This window comes from Seriola dumerili, unplaced genomic scaffold (genome assembly GCF_002260705.1).
Source record: "Seriola dumerili isolate Sdu_G_001 unplaced genomic scaffold, Sdu_1.0 BDQW01000019.1, whole genome shotgun sequence".
Taxonomy (NCBI): domain Eukaryota; kingdom Metazoa; phylum Chordata; class Actinopteri; order Carangiformes; family Carangidae; genus Seriola; species Seriola dumerili.
In genome coordinates this window covers 1,213,657-1,230,335 of record NW_019174274.1, presented here as the reverse complement: position 1 = coordinate 1,230,335, position 16,679 = coordinate 1,213,657, and the positions used below count along the sequence as shown (strand labels likewise).

General features: G+C 40.6%; 3 protein-coding genes across 3 annotated transcripts; 1 reads left to right on the top strand and 2 right to left on the bottom strand.

Moving 5' to 3' along the window:
- Nucleotides 1-7,002: 7,002 nt before the first annotated feature.
- On the bottom strand, nucleotides 7,003-9,229 carry ccdc122 (coiled-coil domain containing 122). Its single transcript, XM_022761817.1, has 6 exons — nucleotides 9,202-9,229; nucleotides 8,673-8,788; nucleotides 7,995-8,393; nucleotides 7,766-7,882; nucleotides 7,500-7,573; nucleotides 7,003-7,078 (listed from the first exon to the last, which is right to left on the bottom strand). Exons 1-6 carry the CDS (start codon nucleotides 9,227-9,229, stop codon nucleotides 7,003-7,005), a joined length of 810 nt encoding a protein of 269 aa, XP_022617538.1.
- A 360-nt stretch (nucleotides 9,230-9,589) lies between these two features.
- mtrf1 (mitochondrial translation release factor 1) lies at nucleotides 9,590-13,306 on the top strand. The gene is made up of 9 exons (XM_022761905.1): nucleotides 9,590-10,047; nucleotides 10,214-10,311; nucleotides 10,392-10,473; nucleotides 10,578-10,685; nucleotides 10,988-11,160; nucleotides 11,268-11,385; nucleotides 11,489-11,625; nucleotides 11,709-11,807; nucleotides 12,016-13,306. The coding sequence occupies exons 1-9, from the start codon at nucleotides 9,651-9,653 to the stop codon at nucleotides 12,154-12,156; spliced, it is 1,353 nt and encodes a 450-aa protein (XP_022617626.1). The 5' UTR covers nucleotides 9,590-9,650; the 3' UTR covers nucleotides 12,157-13,306.
- On the bottom strand, nucleotides 12,863-16,262 carry wbp4 (WW domain binding protein 4). The gene is made up of 10 exons (XM_022761911.1): nucleotides 16,153-16,262; nucleotides 15,912-15,984; nucleotides 15,756-15,818; nucleotides 15,067-15,193; nucleotides 14,789-14,968; nucleotides 14,589-14,659; nucleotides 14,394-14,469; nucleotides 14,074-14,288; nucleotides 13,724-13,962; nucleotides 12,863-13,622 (listed from the first exon to the last, which is right to left on the bottom strand). Coding segments are annotated over exons 1-10 (1,248 nt in total). The 5' UTR covers nucleotides 16,155-16,262; the 3' UTR covers nucleotides 12,863-13,420.
- Between the last annotated feature and the right edge of the window lie 417 nt (nucleotides 16,263-16,679).

Sequence of the window (16,679 nt, the reverse complement as noted above, 5' to 3'; positions counted from 1 at the left end):
CTGAACCTTTTAAGAAATGATATAAGGTTTGTTTTTCTGTTCTCAATCACATACATGTAGGAACATGTTAGGAACAGAACAGTGCGGATGAAGGGGAAGATGTTGTTCATGTTTTTCATTGGCGATGTTCAATGCCCTGTAAAACCCCCCCCCCACTACAGAGTGATAAAACTGCAGCTGTGGTTTCACTGTGCCTGTGAGAGGGGAAATGAATAGGGAACAGTATGTACGGGACGTTTCTACATGTGAGAGAGAAGAAGAGATCCTTTAATTTCAGTTGCTTCCCTCCATTGCTTCCTTCTCAATTTCATTCATAATTTACTGCCCCCACTGTTCTGGCTGCGATTGGGATACAGAGAGGAAGCAAGCCACATCGTGCCCCCCTCTTCCAGCTCGCACGCACACTTGTTCTTATGACGTAATGGACGATCCGGGACTCCCTGCCGCTACCTAGCTGCCCTACTTGCTGGATGTGGAGGAAGAAAATCAGCCTCCTCATCTCTTGTGCTGCAGTTTCAAGCGTGGCCAACACTTTAACGGTGCGGCCTGCATCACTGCATAAGGCATGTGAAGCATCTATTGTCCTCGATTACACTGTTTATTCAACACACTGTTTATAAGTAGGTGTATGGCTATGAATATGTGACCTGCGTTCAAAATACACACACCAGGCTAATATGAATTCATGTTCTCAAATCTGGGACATTTTGGAAAAAAAAACATAATGTCACACATTTGGATCAAGCTGCTTTTTAATCTGGATCACTGTGTACTCTTCATTAGATTAAAACATGAGGAATGTTGTGTCGTATGTTGACTCAATTCCTGTATTTTACCTGAGCATTTACCATGTATGCCACTTCATACTCTTTCTCCACTACACTTCAATTCTGCAGCCAGGTGTACAATCTATTGTTACAGGGCTTCACTATCGAGTAAGCTTCCAATAATTTGATCAGTTAATGAATTGATTGTTTGGCGTATAAAAAATCAAGCTAGAAGCAAAAAACCTCCATCACAACTCAGTTACTTGCCAGCTACATCATTAAAATGCTGTTTATATGTTAATGTATCAGTAATAATAATCCAGTAGCAAAATAAATAATAAGATAACACTGACATTTTTATACTTTAAGCCAATAAAACTTAAAAAATAAAACTTGGTGTTTATCCATCGCCCTGATTAGTGCTGGAAGGTTTAAGATGCTGAGCAGCATTTACAAAAATCACTCACTGCTGAGTGAGCGGGTGGGTGGGTGTGAAACTGACTCTGCACCTCCAGATGTACATTTGGCAGTGGGACCAGATACGCCATATACAGTATACTGTTTATACATGTCCGTGTGTGTGTGTGTGTGTGTGTGTGTGTATGCAAGTGGATTCATGATTCATTTCAGTGTAAATAAATCGCTATATGTAACAACTCCTGTCGCTTTGTGGAGGCAAGTGGCTTTGTTTCTATAAGCACACAACACATTTGCCGCCCACTTGTATTACATGATACAAGCTTGTTTTAGGACAAAGAGCTACTGAATGTGTCATTACATGCATTTAAAAAAAATGTGTTGAATGTCACAGATACCAGGACATTAAACTGTGCGTTTGTGTGTTTGTTTACGTTGCTCAGGTACATAGTAGGGTGTGGCTCCGCTTACGGGCGTGTTTGTGGGTTGAAGGTTTCGTTTATTACATCTATTTTTAGCCCAGGCTATTTGCTGGAGTTAGGTGAGACCTTTCGGCCACGTCATGCTCTTAAGCTCTCTCGCCCCCACAGTGACAGTAAACTGTGCGGATCAAAACATTCCTGACAGCCAGCCACACCCTGAGATAACGCCGAACACCTTCACCAGGTTTCTGTTTGCAGCTAGTGCCAAGAAAAAGGCCCAACTCAACCTCTGGAAACACGACACCTTAAGTAAATTCCCTCTTGACTCACCCAAGACAATGAACTTAACCATAAATGAGTCACATGCTGACTGTTACTATTGTTTATCAGAACAGATAAAAGTAAAATTAAAATAAGGCAGGATGTTTAAAGTTGGTTTAAAAGTCAGCAGGTTTTATCTGGAAACTGTAAAGCTGGCCATGTGTTGTTTAGTCTGACACGGACCAACAGGGGCAATTAGAGGCCAGCAGCGTCACAGTGGTCTCCCCTCCTCACTTCTTTTTCATTTGGTTAACTACACCAGGGATCTGTCTCAGGATTACTGCTTTGTCTGGATAACTTTACAGAGACAGTAATTACTTGAGCAAACAAAAGAAAGTAAATAAACTCTCTCTGGTCTCTGGAGGTAAATCCATACTCAAGTTGACTACAAGCTGTTGCCTGGCAGTTTGTAAAGCTCTTAAAGCCAGCGTGAAACAATTACTGGCAGCATTGAAATGCAGGTTTCTCTGGAAATTGATATTTCTTTAACCTCTGAAACTGTTTCTCTGTCTGAGATCAAGAGCAAATAAATCCTGTATCCTCTCCTGGCTGCCACGACGTGCAGAGGAGGGAGGAGGCGTACTTCCCCGGAAGCTCATCTCAACTTTTCTCAGGTGCCTGAACTGCTGACATCACAGAAGAAAACTTCACTCTGGTGTGTGTTTGCACACATCAGCTCAGCCAATTGTCTACATACACACAAGGCAGTTGAGCTGAAGCGCCACTCACCAGCTGCTGGGTGGGAGTCAGGCCCCAGGCTGGGAACAGGACTTGTGCTGGGGGTTGTGGTGGATGGTAAAAGGGTATTGAAGTCCAGAAATGGTGATTAATGTTTTTTTAAATGTGTACAAAACTATTCAGAGAGTTGTCATTTTGAGAAATATTGTAAAGTATTTAACCATCTCTAAGGGCATTTTCTCAATTTCTAGATTATTTCTTAAATTCACCTTTTAAAGGGTACTTGCACATAACATAATACCTAAATGTTTCATATCACAATTTTCAGAATAATCTCAGCTCTTTCTATAATGACGCCCCTTTTTGTCGCAGAGCAAAGTGCAAATATACACACACCCGGAACTTATTAGTGGGCGAGCCTTCGGGGGACTCTTTTACTCGAACCCCGTGGGTGGAGAGGACAGGCCTAGGTAAGTTGCGCATCACATCCAATTCCACTGTCCACCGTTAGGTCAACACAGTATCCAGTTCTTAATTTAGATTAACATACACCATTAAATCATAATTCACGTGCGTCATCCGCCCGATTACAGGTGAACGGCGAGGTGAGCAGCCCCGCGCCTCCTCCCTGCAAACACCTGGCCCACGCAACTACATATATCGGACTGTCATTACTAAAATCCCACCTGTGTTTTATTTATACTGTTGCACTTCAGTTACTCATATGCTCAAATATAGAAATACTAATAGTAATATTGCGGTATGGTTATGGCGCCCGTCATTACAGGCAGTTTGGATAATAAAAGTAATCATTAGTTAGTATAGGGCTGTTATTTTTGTCATCAATTAATCTTTCAGTTGTTTTTTGATCGATCAGTTAATGGTGAAAAACAATTACAGTTTCCCACAGCTCTAGGTGATGTAATCAAAACGCTCCTTGTATCCAAAGACATTCAATTTTAAATGAGACAAAAAAGAGAAAAGCAGCAAATAGTCATATCTGAGAAGCTGACACCATTGATTGTTAAATTTTTTTTTTTTGCATTGTTGAGTGAGTGAGCACTCCATACTCAAAGACCACTTTGCAGAGTGCTGATGTCTCTAGCTTTCAAATTTTACACTGCAACGTTTTTGCAACCAAAATTGCCTTGAGTCTGTATTTTTAATGGTGCAGCCTTCACCAGTGATCTCTCAATGCTGCTGCAGGATCTCATGACTGGAACCTGGGCTGATGTAGAAAGATAAATAAGCTGCTTCTCGGAGCAGCGGGCAGATACTCTGCTGTGAAAAACGGCACATCTGCGAGGAATGTGATCTGTCCAGTGTGGATGAGTGACGACACTCACAGAAGATGTAATGTTTTCGTAGGTGAAGGATTATCTTAACACTGACTTGTTTTCAAAATGGTTGTCACAGAAGAGATAACGTCCAGGTACGAATCTGCACAAACACACTGACACACTTTCTTTATGCAGGTGAGATTTAAAAAAAACAACTAAACTTGGATTTGGTGACTGGGCATCAGCCAATGCAAACACACACATGTGCTCATGAAAACATTCACACACTTTGAATATTTGCATTTAGATAATTCACACACCCACACAACCAGCAAAATAGAGACACTCCTGCAATACATCTGCATTTTTTTTTTTACACCTCTAACGCTATGTTTCGGCAGAGGCTGCCAAACTCTCCTGTAAACAGTAGTTCAGGAATTTATTACACAGGCCAACATTCGAGGCCATGCATATAACGATTTCTCATACACTCCAGGTCAGCTGTCTCTGCCTAAACGTTAACAAACATGGGCAGCTAGCCAGAGCTGCCAACAGCTGTAAATATGCCAATCAGACACACTTTAATCATGCACGAGATTGAGTGGATGTGGCAATAACAGTCATAACTAAACAAACTGAAATTTTTTTGATGCTTTTTAGTGAACTTTAACTGCGTGCATATTCTTTCCACACCCTCCACTACTTTCTCTACGGACCTAATTTTATTGGAGAGCCAAAATTAGTAAACAGCACATGGCATCTGCTGAAGATGACAATGTTGCCCAGAGAAATAATTGAACTCAGCCGTCCTGCAGAGAGCTTCTCGGTCGATGCGAAAGCTCGTCGAGCAGCTTTTATTTATTTGCACATTCATTTATCACAAGGTGAAAAAGATGTTTCTTGGACGGAGGCAAGCCAGTTTTCCATAAACTACAGTTTTAACATTAGATACTTCTTAGCGTGGTAAAAATGTTGTGAAATATCTGAATAAAATCGACTGTTTTATGTCTTTCACAGGAAAAAAAAAAGTATTTAAATTGACATATGTTTGTCAGTTTATTAGTTTTCAAGTTCCCACTGGCTGGTAAATCCCTAAACTCCCCCTCTATGTTCTCTATTTCAGCAGCCAAGTATATTTTTAAATGACGGTTGATGCCAAAATGGAGTAGACAAATGTGTCACAGCCAAATAAATAAAACCAGCATGTGGTAAAAGGCCAGTGTTAAATTCATTCCCCAATTAGCTAGACTAAATTAGCTGGGATGGAGGAAATGACTGGCATTTATTGAAAGAGTTTCTTACAAAGGAACTCACTGCAAAGAACTGCTCCCCAAGTGCAACACAGTTCACTTGACAATCCATAATTTGCATCAATGTGGTCGAAAAACAAATAACACACACTGAGTTTCATTTTAACACAGGCCCCACTATGGCACACTGCAACACTGGAGAGGGAATCAAGGCTAAAAAAGAAATGTGGGGTGGAAATCGGCGGGTATTTTAAAAGGTCACACCGTTAGGAGTGGCACTGTGGGTGTACATGCACGTGCTTGTACTGTACAATTTGTACGCTCTGAGGAGGGAAAATATATGTGCACTAAGCCAGTGACGCTGCGGTGTATTTCTGGACTGTCCTCTCTACAGAGGATGGTTCGGGCAGTTTGTTGCACATTTGCTCACGACTCTATGTCTGAAATAGTTGTGTGTAAATTTGTGTGTTTTGACAGTTTGAGTGGAGGAGCCCTGGGGCCTGGAAGCGTCAACAGGATAGAGCAGAGGGCTGTCAGGCTGAGAACATGCTAATAAGGTCAGTCACACAGGGCAGCACTGCAGTACAACAGACACCCAGACTGGCTGGATATTCCCCTCTAGCACACCTTTAAGGAAATGGCCCATTTAACTACAATTTGTGGTTGAGTAAGTAATGAAAACAGTCCTAACTTTTGGGTAATTCATTACATATTGCCCATTACCTCCCACACAATGTACTAGACTCCCTCTCACTCTATAAGCTGTAGAGACTGTGGGTCACTGCACAGTTTGCAGCTTGCTCAATACAAATATTTCACAAAGTAATTGTTTTTAAATATAAAATAGTTGCAGGTATTTGTCTCGAAATTGGTCATTTAGTTCTTAATTGGTTGACGATTATGAAGAAACGCACACACACCAAAAAAACACAAAACATACCTATGCAATGTTATCTAATTCTGTGCTCAAAGCTTATGTTTGTGTAGAATAAAAGAAAAATTGTGAACAAGACGGTTCTGTATAGGTATTTTTTCATCTTTCCGATTCACTATAGTGTCATCTTCACTTAATCTAAATGCACATCTGTACATTGTGTATATATCTGCAGCTTTCCCAGGCCTTGCGTGAGCAATTCCATGACTTCTCTTGGCTTTATATAACTGTTCCAACAATGCAAAGAGTCTTATGTCTATATCTTGATATATATTACAGCTTTTCTCAGAGACTGATGCAATACATTCTGATGTGGAGTAGGTTTCTGAAAAGGCATTCTCATCGTTTAATGAGTTTTGAGTTATGGCTGAAGTAGCACAGTCACGCCCTTGTTAGCCGGCAGTGGGACTGTCACCTCGCAGACCGTCAAGCGACCCAGTGAAGCGGAAGCTGGAACAGCGTGTACCAAAACAACACCATCACATCGACAGTTAGAGTGCGGACACTTGGCTTTTGTTCTGCGCGGGTCACTGTTGTGGACACTCACTGTTTTCACTGTCACCACCTGACCTAAAATCCCATCCCACGCCCCCGCTCATATCGCCCCTTTGGTCTTAAAAGCACAACACTCCTGCATGCTCATCTGTTATCGAGGAAATCGAATAATGTGATAATAGGCAAATATTTTAATATTTTTATGGTTTTCTCTCTGACACAACACGTGCGTTTAAAGGCAAACGTTCAGCAATAACTGCCGTGTTAACATCTGGTATCAAACTACTCTATAACAGTCCAGGTAATGGTTTTGTGATCAAGTTAAACAGATAAAGTTAAGCATTTAGTTGACACTGCTGCCCCCAGTTGTTCAAATGTAGTAATAGCAACAATTCTTCCTTTAACAAATAGACCCATAATAATAACACAGGCTTACATTTAAGCTGAGGACTCCTGCTGATTCTCGAGCTCAGCTAGCTGTCTCTCCATGTGGTAGATGTCTTCAGACATTTGCCTGAAGTAAAGCAGACATAATTTAGGAGCTTTTAATGTAATAATGTTGAACATTACTGCATCATTGGGGTAATTTGCCTTCAAGTACACTCCTGTTAAATTGCAGCAAATGAAAAGGCTGCATGAGGAGTGATGGGGTGATAAACCTCTTCAATGATTTTCTTCCGATTAATATTAAAATTTGAAAATTCCTGTTTTAAATGTATCATAAACAACCAAACATATTCCTCATTTTTGAATTCTAGAGCTGTTTTAGTCACAAAGGGCCAAGGAAATGTCATTTTGCTATTTTTACTTTTTACTGTCCTTTGGTAAATAAATTTAGAATTAACACCTGTGCAAAACATTAGTGTATAATACATAAGTGTATGCAAGCACTTCATTGCTGTATAAATATAAATGGTGTCTGTGTTTATTTTCACCTGTAGACAGCCTGGGCCCTGCTCAGTTGGCAGTGGAGGCGCTTCACGATGGCCTCATAGCGTTTGTTCTGGATCTGAGGCAGTGGGAACAAAAACAAAATAAAGTCTGATGAGGTTTATTGAGACTAACAGGGTCTCAATTTATTTATTTTACACTTAATGCTTTCGGTTTTGGACTGTTGGACACAACAGGACAACAGATAAACGTCACCATGTGTCTCTGGGACGTTGGTTGCAAGCCTAGTATAAACTTCTCTTTGCCGTACCTCTATGTCTCTCTTTATCTGGGTATGAGTCGCACGCTCTTTTTGCAGTCGCTCTCTCCTCTCAGCTATGGCCTTTCTCCTCACAGAGATCTCCTCCTTCAGAGCATCAATCTCTCTCTGCAGAAAAACAAATGCAAAAAAATAAATGTCTTATCAAAGGAAAGCAAAAACAAAAAATATAATACATAAAGTTTAAAATTTCAGTATAATTCAGGATCATTATCTTCACCTTTGCCATATGCACTGTGTCTCCATTTGGATTCTCTAAATCTTTCTTCAGCTCCTCTTTTTTCCGTGTCAACATCCTGACCAGCGCTTTCTTCTCCTCCAGCTTCTTATGGACCTCCGTCCGGCTCGCTGCATGCAAAACAGCTGCTCTGTGACCCTCCATCTTCTGTCGATAGGTGTCGAACCCCTCCCGAGCCACGCGAGCTTTCTCCTCCTCCTCACGCGTACGAATCTGGAGTTCTGCGTTTTCTTTGCTGATGGATACACAGCGATCATGCAGGACTTTAGTCTGCTGCTCCAGGTGCTCCATGTCGCCCTCCAGCACTAGGATCTCCCTCACTCTAGATCTCAGCTCCTGCTCCGCCTTCTTACCTTTCATCTCAACATTTGAAAGAGTTGTCTGGAAAAGGAAGCATAACAAGTTCGTCTCCCCACCAATGCGTTGCAGTAATTAATTGCCAGCTCTTAATATACATCCATCTTTTTAGACCACCACTACCAACTACTTCTACCATTACAGCTCCTTCTACTGTTACTGTTACTACCAGTAATAGTTAAGGTATACACTTCTTCATATAGCAAAATAAAAGAAAGTGTTTAAGTGCGTAACAGAGAAAATAATTTAGTTTATAAGCAGCATTAACTTCAGCCTGTATTAAATTAAGGTGTAAAGGTGAACCTGCAGGGAGCTGAGTTTCTTCTCTTTCTCTTTCAAGGCCTCAATCTGGGTATAGCCTTGTTTACTGACATCCTCCACTGCCTTGGTTAATGAAAAACCAGGATTCATCTGTGTTCCTGAGGGACATTGATAAAAGTGTAGTTAAGTTTCTGTAAAACCTTCTGACTGTTAATGTAACCACTTATAAATCACATTTTCACTAATAAGTCAGTAAGAGTATTTCCAAATGTCATCTTTTGATTTGGCAGACACCCCTGAACACATCACAAAATGTTAGGGATTTCAATATGCATCTACTAATCCATAGCTAATGTGGTTATAGCTACAGTTAGCACAAGAAAATAAATAGTGAGTTAAGTAAGCTAATATTAGCTAATAATAGGCTAACAAAGTTCACATTAACGCATTTGTTATTTTTTCATAGTTAGTTAAATCACTTTCACCAGCACAGTTACTTAAATACTTAAGCATCAATTCTCTTTATTGTTTTTTGTCAATAGGTATATTTAACTAGGTACTATCATCTTACCGTCGGCACTGGCTCCAAAGTTTGACATTTTGACCTCAGTTTGTAAGCTTGTGTGACACTGCGTCAGGTTAGGCACAAACTAGCCAACACCTGTTCATCAATGTTATTTTAATGACAAAATCAATGCTAATGCTAGCGAACTGATGTCAATATGTGAAACTGTAGCGCCAGTGAGTACGATAACTAGGATGGTATTTACAAGTTTAACGTGGTTATTGATTAAATAAATAAATAAATAAATAAATAAATAACGTTAGAGTTCAACTATGGTTGGGCCAAAGTACTATACAATGAAACTACAGCTCCCAGCATTCACTTCTTTCGTCTCCTCGACCTCGTTTCCCAAACTACTTCCGGCTACAGTTACATGCTACAGTTGCAATGAAAACACTCCAACAACGCGTGTAGATATTGTTTTTCTTTACTCGTTGCGCTGTAAATGTAGTGCTATGCTCGTCAATCGCTGGTTTCGACTGTGCTCACTGTGTAGCCGTGTAGTTTACAGCAGTACAGGAATAAGAGGAGGATGGAGGACGCTGCCAGGACACACCAGTCTGAAATATGCTAACATTACAGAGGTGCCTTACTGGGGCACAGTAGAATCAAAACGTCTCAGTCACAGTGATCTGGGGGACTTGTATCAGAGCGAGTCTGTCCAGAGGTACCTTCAGCAGCTCATGGGGGAGTACAGAGACCTCAGCGAGAGGTTACAACATGTTTATCTCAACGAGTCTGACAGAAAACAGCTTATAAAGAAACACACAGAGCTGCTGCCTCTGGCAAATATATTTGGTAGTATTGAACAAGCCCTGAAAGACCACGAGGAAGTCTTTTCACTACTGAATGGTGAGTATTTTTGTATTTCTGTCAGTAACAAATGTCAAGACATAAAGTAATTCTTTGATAATGACAGAGGAAATTAAAAACTAAACAGTGTTAGAATGTCAGATGGTATCCATGTTAAATTGCAGATAGCATTATAATGCCTTGTTCTGTTTCCCCCTGACTGCAGGTTCAGCTGGTACCAAAGATGAAGACCAACAACTCACCCAGCTGTTAAAGGAGGAGGAAGGGCACATCTCCAGCAAGATTTTGGCTTTGAGGAAAGATGTAAGAACACAAAATAATGATCAAATATTGAGATGAATAGAAAATTCAGAGTTAATGAGTGGAACCTTCTGTCTTTCCAGTTGATCAAAGCACTTGTGCCCACTGACCCTCTTGACTCCAGTAATGTCCTGCTGGAGGTTGTATCAGGACGAACAACGGGAGGTATGAAAGAATGCAAACAGAAAATAATCTGTTTCTTTAAATTTTTAAAATCGGTTGGCCAATATGTTTTCTTAAACTTTCTATTATCCTAAATGTGGTTTTAGGTGACATCTGTCAGCAATTCAGCAGAGAAATGTTTGACATGTACCAGGGTTTTGCGTCTTACAAGAACTGGGACTTTGAGGTTTATAACTACACGCCTGCTGAGTATGGTAAATCATGTTTTTGACTGTATTTCTGTATCATTCATCCTCTCGAGTGTTCAGTTTCCATTGTTTTTTTTATGCAGGATCAACATATACACTGTAGATAAATCTGTATTAATTCAGTGATGTCTAACATGGTGGTGCACGGACATGACCGTGAAAAAATGTGAAGTGAGCCAATAAGTCTTTAAGCTGCTGCACTAAAACAGAATTAATGCTATTAACCCAGCTCCCACTTTGTTTGCTGTGACAAGTCAAAATGTCCAAAGAGCCTAAAAAGTTTAACATTGATTGACCGTGTGTCACAGGGGGTTTGCACCATGCAGCGATACGAATAACCGGGGACAATGTGTACAGACACCTGAAGCATGAAGGAGGAACACACCGGGTGCAGAGGATCCCTGAGGTGGGCCTCTCCTCCAGGATGCAGCGTATCCACACAGGAACCATGACTATCATTATTCTGCCTCAGCCAGTGGAGGTACACTCTTGTCTCTTTCCCATCTGCGTTCTCATAAGTCTGTGTTTATTAGCATGGTAGAAAAGTATTTTTTTTCCACTCGTGTCCTTTTTGTTCTGTGTTTGTAGTTTGACGTCCACATCGATCCAAAGGATCTTCGCATTGACACATTCAGAGCTCGAGGTGCCGGGGGCCAGAGTGTCAACACAACAGACAGCGCAGTGCGCGTCGTTCATCTCCCCACTGGTAAAACATGCCAGAAACATTTACGGACAGCTCCGCTTTTATTTCATATAAACATGAGGCCTGGTCGCCTTCTGTTTTCACCATTAGTTTACCCTCCCGACAGGCATAACAGCTGAAAGTCAGCAGACTCGCTCTCAGCTGCAAAACAGAGATACCGCCATGCGTGTGCTGAGGGCCCGACTCTACCAGAGCATGATGGGTAAAGATACTGAGCAGAGGCAAACAGCACGAAAGCAGCAGGTGAGTGACCATTATTACCTGGGAAATTAATGTAATATTCAGATATTTTTGCAATGTCTTAATTCTCACGTTCCTAACTACAGGTGGGTACTCGCTCTCAGTCAGAGAGGATTCGCACCTACAACTTCAGCCAGGATCGTGTCACAGACCACAGGACTGGATATGTCACAAGAGACATTAAGGTTAGATATTAAGAGAGTGTCAACGTGTCTCCATAAGGAAATGTTAACCCGTACATTTTAAGTTTGTCATTCTTGTAATTTTCAAACTGGCAAAACTGTTGTGTACGGTTGAATCTCTGGTTTATTAACTTTTTTTTTATTACCCACTTTTAAATCTCTCAACTCATTAGTTAAAATCAGTGTCATATGTTCTGGTCCATGTGTTCAGGAGTTCATGAGAGGAGGGGCGGCTCTCGATGACCTGATCTCTGACGTACTCGAACACGCGGAGAGGGAGTCTCTTCTCGAGATGGTGGAGAGCAGCAGCGGCAGTCTGAGACAACCAGAGTCTGGACAATCTGCAGACTGATGCACAAAACAGCTTCCTGTCAGGTGGACTGAACATGCAATATGTGGTGTAGTGGATGATTTTCTCCAACACATCCTACGGTACTGTGACTGCATACCAGGACTGAAAAATATATTATATCATCATTCATATTGCAATTTATGCTTGTGCAATAGTCACATTGCAAAGGATGCAACATAAGAGGAACTGCAACCATTGCTCATAATTAAGAGATTTTTATTTTTGTAATAAAATATGAAATTATATATTTTGTGCCATGGCAATTCCCTAAATAATGCTACAGCTTTACAGATGAGCAATATTTATGTATAAATTATAAATATTTTAGTATGGTTACTACTTTTCACGGTAAAAACTTGATGGTAAAGTTGAGTGTCTACACTGAACGTAAACAGACATCAGTACTGTTTATGGTGGGTAAGTATTCTTGATGGTTCTTTGCCAGTCAGGGTGCGGTAAAACCACATATCAGCTTTTTACACTCACTCACCAAGAGCATGTCACACCCTGTGTATGTGTGCCAGCTGAACAACAAACTCCATTTTTTTTTTCTCTGGTCATCTCTTATTATAAATGAATGTTTTCTTCACCGTGGCTGGACATTTTCTAACTGGTATTAATTAATTATGATGATTCTTTATTCACGCGTGGCTGAAAAGCTTTCCCTCCAATCAGTTAAATTTTGAAAAAAATGATTTTCTCAGTATCCAGACAGTCATCATTTATTGAGATCACATTTTCCCCATCTCATAATGTATGACATTCATTCACTTTAACTGACAAGTAATGCAATGGTGTTTCCACAGGGATGCCTTACTAGCCTTTCATAACTTACACTGGTAAAAAAAATACAGATGTGGAAAATACAAAAACTTTTTGAATTGCTCTGTATGGATACATTTGTGATTACCAGACTAAGACATGAAGACATGTCTTCACTAAAATGATCACGCCAGGATGCCTACAATATTGCGTAAACGGGATAATACCGACCTGAAGACTATAAAAGTGTTGCACACCTTCATTGCGACGGATCTCGGTACAGAAAAACAGCACTTATTGTGTCCAATGGTAGACATTTTTGGGATTAGAAAAAATGTTTTTTCAGCCAATTTGTCCTAAAAATGTTTATACAAAAAAAAAAAAAAAAGATTTGCGCACACTTCAAAGATCAAAACGGTGCATTTCAATGTCAGCACGTTCCTAGAAAGAGTTGTATTGGTGTAAAAGTCTCATTCTGGCTTGAAGTTTTGACGCGTTTGGGTCAGTCGTCATTGTCTCTCTGTCGGAGGCTCCTGGATTTGCCGTTCTGTGTCTTGTTCCTCCTGAATGAAGCAGGTCCACCTTCGTCTCCAAGGGAGGTGATGATGCGCTCCTTGAACTTGGGTTTGGGTTCCGGCGGCACGTCAGCTGGAGCGCTGGCTGTGGTTCCCTCCACCTGGGGCAACTGTAGGTCCACATTGGCACTGGAGAATTAAGAAAAAAAGAAACACTCGGTTTTCAGTAGCTACTGAAATAAACGAGTGGATCAATCCATAGTGTACCGGTATCCTAATTAACCACTTACAATGGATCCTCCTCTTCCTGGATCTGTTCCCAGGCCCCATATGGATTGGCAGCTTTGGGCCTTTTGGCTTGTGTCGCCACTTGTGTCGTCTCCTCCTCTTTCTTCTCCTCAGGTTCAGCTGTTGTGCTTTGGACCTCTTCCTCCTCTTTTTTCATCTCTTCAGTATCCTGTTTAGGAGTATCATCACTTGCTTTCTCTTCTCCCTCTTTTTCTGAAGGCTCAGCCTCTGCTTTCCTTTTCTGAAAACAAAAAAACGAGGACTGTGAGTTCTCGATTTTTTTTATTTTCCATAGAATCTGAACCAGCAGAAGTTAAAATTCTTTTTGCTAATACTCATGCACTTCTCTCACCCTGAAGCTGATCTTTGGAACTTTGGGCTGCTCACTGGCTTCTTCAGGGACCTCAGCCTCCTGAGATGCCTGGGCCCCAGCAGGGCTCTCTTCTCCTCCTGAAAGTGGCTCGGGCTGAGGGGTTAAAGGCTCCTCTTGACTCTCTTCTTCTTTGCAGGACCCAGATCCAGATGCCTCATTTGAAGGAAAGTCTGCTGGTTTCTCCCAGCTGGACTCTGGGAGGTGAGAAAGACATAGCGTGCGATTAGTAATGAAATCCAGCAATTAAGCACACAGAAAATAAGTAGAAGAAATTGTAAATGCATAAAAACATATTCCACCTCCAGTCTCTGTGTTATAGTAATATGTATATCCATCAGGACTGACGGCTTCCATCCAAGGACAGCCTGAAGAGCTCTAAAGAGAAACATAATATTAACATATAAATGCATACTATGAACAGAACAATACAATATAGTTTGAAATAAAATAAATATACTAAAAATGCACAGAAACAAAAACATTTGATTATTAACCTCAGTCTGTCCAGGGTGTGCAGAGGCTGAACTTTCTCCCCGGAAACCCCCCGGTTGTTCCCACTGAGATTCTGTAGTTAAAATACATAGACAACAAAATACCGCAACCACATCGAAAAGAGTCTGTTTGACCTGAAATATAAAACTATTGTGGGTTAACTGTCATGTTAAAGAAGAGTTGTATTTTCAGGTTTCCTTACCTCCAGTTATTGTATTGTAATAGTATGTCTGTCCATCATCTGTTTGTCCTTCAACCCAAACCCGCGTTGCTGTTTGCTTTGTGAACTTCTTGGTTGCTTTCTCTTTCTTTTGCTGTTTTCTGGGCTGGGGTTTTGCCTGAGGTTGTGGCTTAGCGGCAGTAGTTGTTTGGGGTGGTAAACCTGATCATAGCACAATAAGAATTAAATGTAATCAAAGAGCATAAGTTCTTCCCACATAGCCTCCACATTATTTCAATAAAATGTCAAATGTCAGTTACCTGCTGCCTCCCTTTCCATCCTCTTCAGATCTTCCTGATATGCTTTCATCGCAGCCTCCTCCATCGCTGCAAACTCTTTAGACATCCGTTCCTCCTGCTTCGCCTTTTCAATGCTCTTCTTTTTAATCTGCAGAAAGAAAGATAGGAGGGCATGAGTGACAACCGCTAATAGCCAATCAGAAGAGAGCTGTCAAGTCAGAGTGTTATGCCTGGACCTTATCTCCCCTGCCAGTCCTGAGAGCAGTGCCAAGACAGGCAAGTTTTTCTTGGCTGTTAGTATTGATACCTGTGTGTGTTACTGTGAACCCCAATTGATGAATACAGAACATTTGTATTTTTGGTTTATAGAAATGTTAATTAGGGACGCAACAATTAGCCAATTAGTCGACAGACAGAAAATCAAGCAACTATTTTAATAAAATAATAACCGAATAGTAATTTTTCAAGAAAGAACAGGCTGTTCTTTTGCTGTTTCTAGCATCTCAAATATGAGGACTTTGAGCAAGCAGACTGAGAATCTGCATGGGTAAGGTTCATTCAGATTATGAAATTCAACTCACATTACTAACTACGTTTTTGCTCAATTAACTGCAGGCATATTATCGATCTCGTTGGCAGCATTTCACCCCTGAAAGACGGAATATTTAGTCCCTGCTTAAACACAGAAAGAAAAAAGTAAATGTAAATACCTCTGAAATTTTGGCAGCCACATTTTCTTTGTGATTCTTCCCTCTTTCGTGGAATTCAATGCTCTGCAGAGGAAAACAAACACAAGGAGAGACATTAGTAGTACATTTGTGGAAACTTTCCTCAGCAACATGCAAAGCATATTTCCACCCACTCACAGGCTTATTGTCTGCAATCCAGCACTTGCAGTACTGACAGAATTTCCTCGGTTGTGACTTCCAGTAGTCGGCCCTGAAAATACACAAAAACAACTATTACTGGATAACAAACGTAAATGAGTTAGGTTATCTTTAGCATGGGCAACTGACGTGGCTAACTGTCCCAAATCCTGCCCAGGGCCAAATAAGTCACTGGCTCTGAACGTACAATTGAAATTCCCCGGTGTATCGATTTACTTACATTTTGGTTAGGTCTTTGTAGATTAAATTGCGACGGAGAATTTAAAACGAACCAAATAAAGAGACAACCGCTTCCCACATTTCAAGAATGACAACACCGTCCGTTACTGATGACGCCATCGCCCGTCGCAGAACAAACGAGCCTACAGGTTAAAATTAAATGGAAAAGGGAAAAGAGAAAAAAACTCCGCAAAAATAAAGAAATGTCGAAAAAAAAGCCTTTAAGAGGTTGTGGGGCACCTCGATCACAAAGGATAGCTTGGTTATTAAGGACGTCGAGCAGGATCTCTACCGGTTTGTTTTGATATTTTATTGCCCGCTGGTGGTGTAATATAGAAATGCTTTGTAGAAATATAAAATATATAAAATACAATACATAATAATAGCAATAAAATACAAATCTTGCAAATTATTCAGAACCAAAAGCACAAAAAAAAAGTATTGCCTCACAATGATTGTACATTATTTATTTATTTATTTATTTATTTTTTACATGCGATGATGTTTGAATTTGTTTCCATAAATAAT

Bases quoted from the DNA above. Each gene is read 5' to 3' on its own strand.
- ccdc122 (XM_022761817.1), bottom strand. From the start codon at position 9,229: ATGTCAAACTTTGGAGCCAGTGCCGACG. The intron at 8,394-8,672 runs GTTCACCTTTAC...TTCCTTTTCCAG, and splicing joins AGAAACTCAGCTCCCTGCAG to ACAACTCTTTCAAATGTTGA. The intron at 7,883-7,994 runs GTGAAGATAATG...GTTTTTCTGCAG, and splicing joins ACACAGTGCATATGGCAAAG to AGAGAGATTGATGCTCTGAA.
- mtrf1 (XM_022761905.1), top strand. From the start codon at position 9,651: ATGCTCGTCAATCGCTGGTTTCGACTGTGCTCACTGTGTAGCCGTGTA. The intron at 10,312-10,391 runs GTAAGAACACAA...CTGTCTTTCCAG, and splicing joins TTTTGGCTTTGAGGAAAGAT to TTGATCAAAGCACTTGTGCC. The intron at 10,474-10,577 runs GTATGAAAGAAT...ATGTGGTTTTAG, and splicing joins ATCAGGACGAACAACGGGAG to GTGACATCTGTCAGCAATTC.
- wbp4 (XM_022761911.1), bottom strand. The intron at 15,194-15,755 runs GTATTTACATTT...TTCTTTCTGCAG, and splicing joins TGGCTGCCAAAATTTCAGAG to ATTAAAAAGAAGAGCATTGA. The intron at 14,660-14,788 runs GTAAGGAAACCT...TTTTAACTACAG, and splicing joins TTACAATACAATAACTGGAG to AATCTCAGTGGGAACAACCG.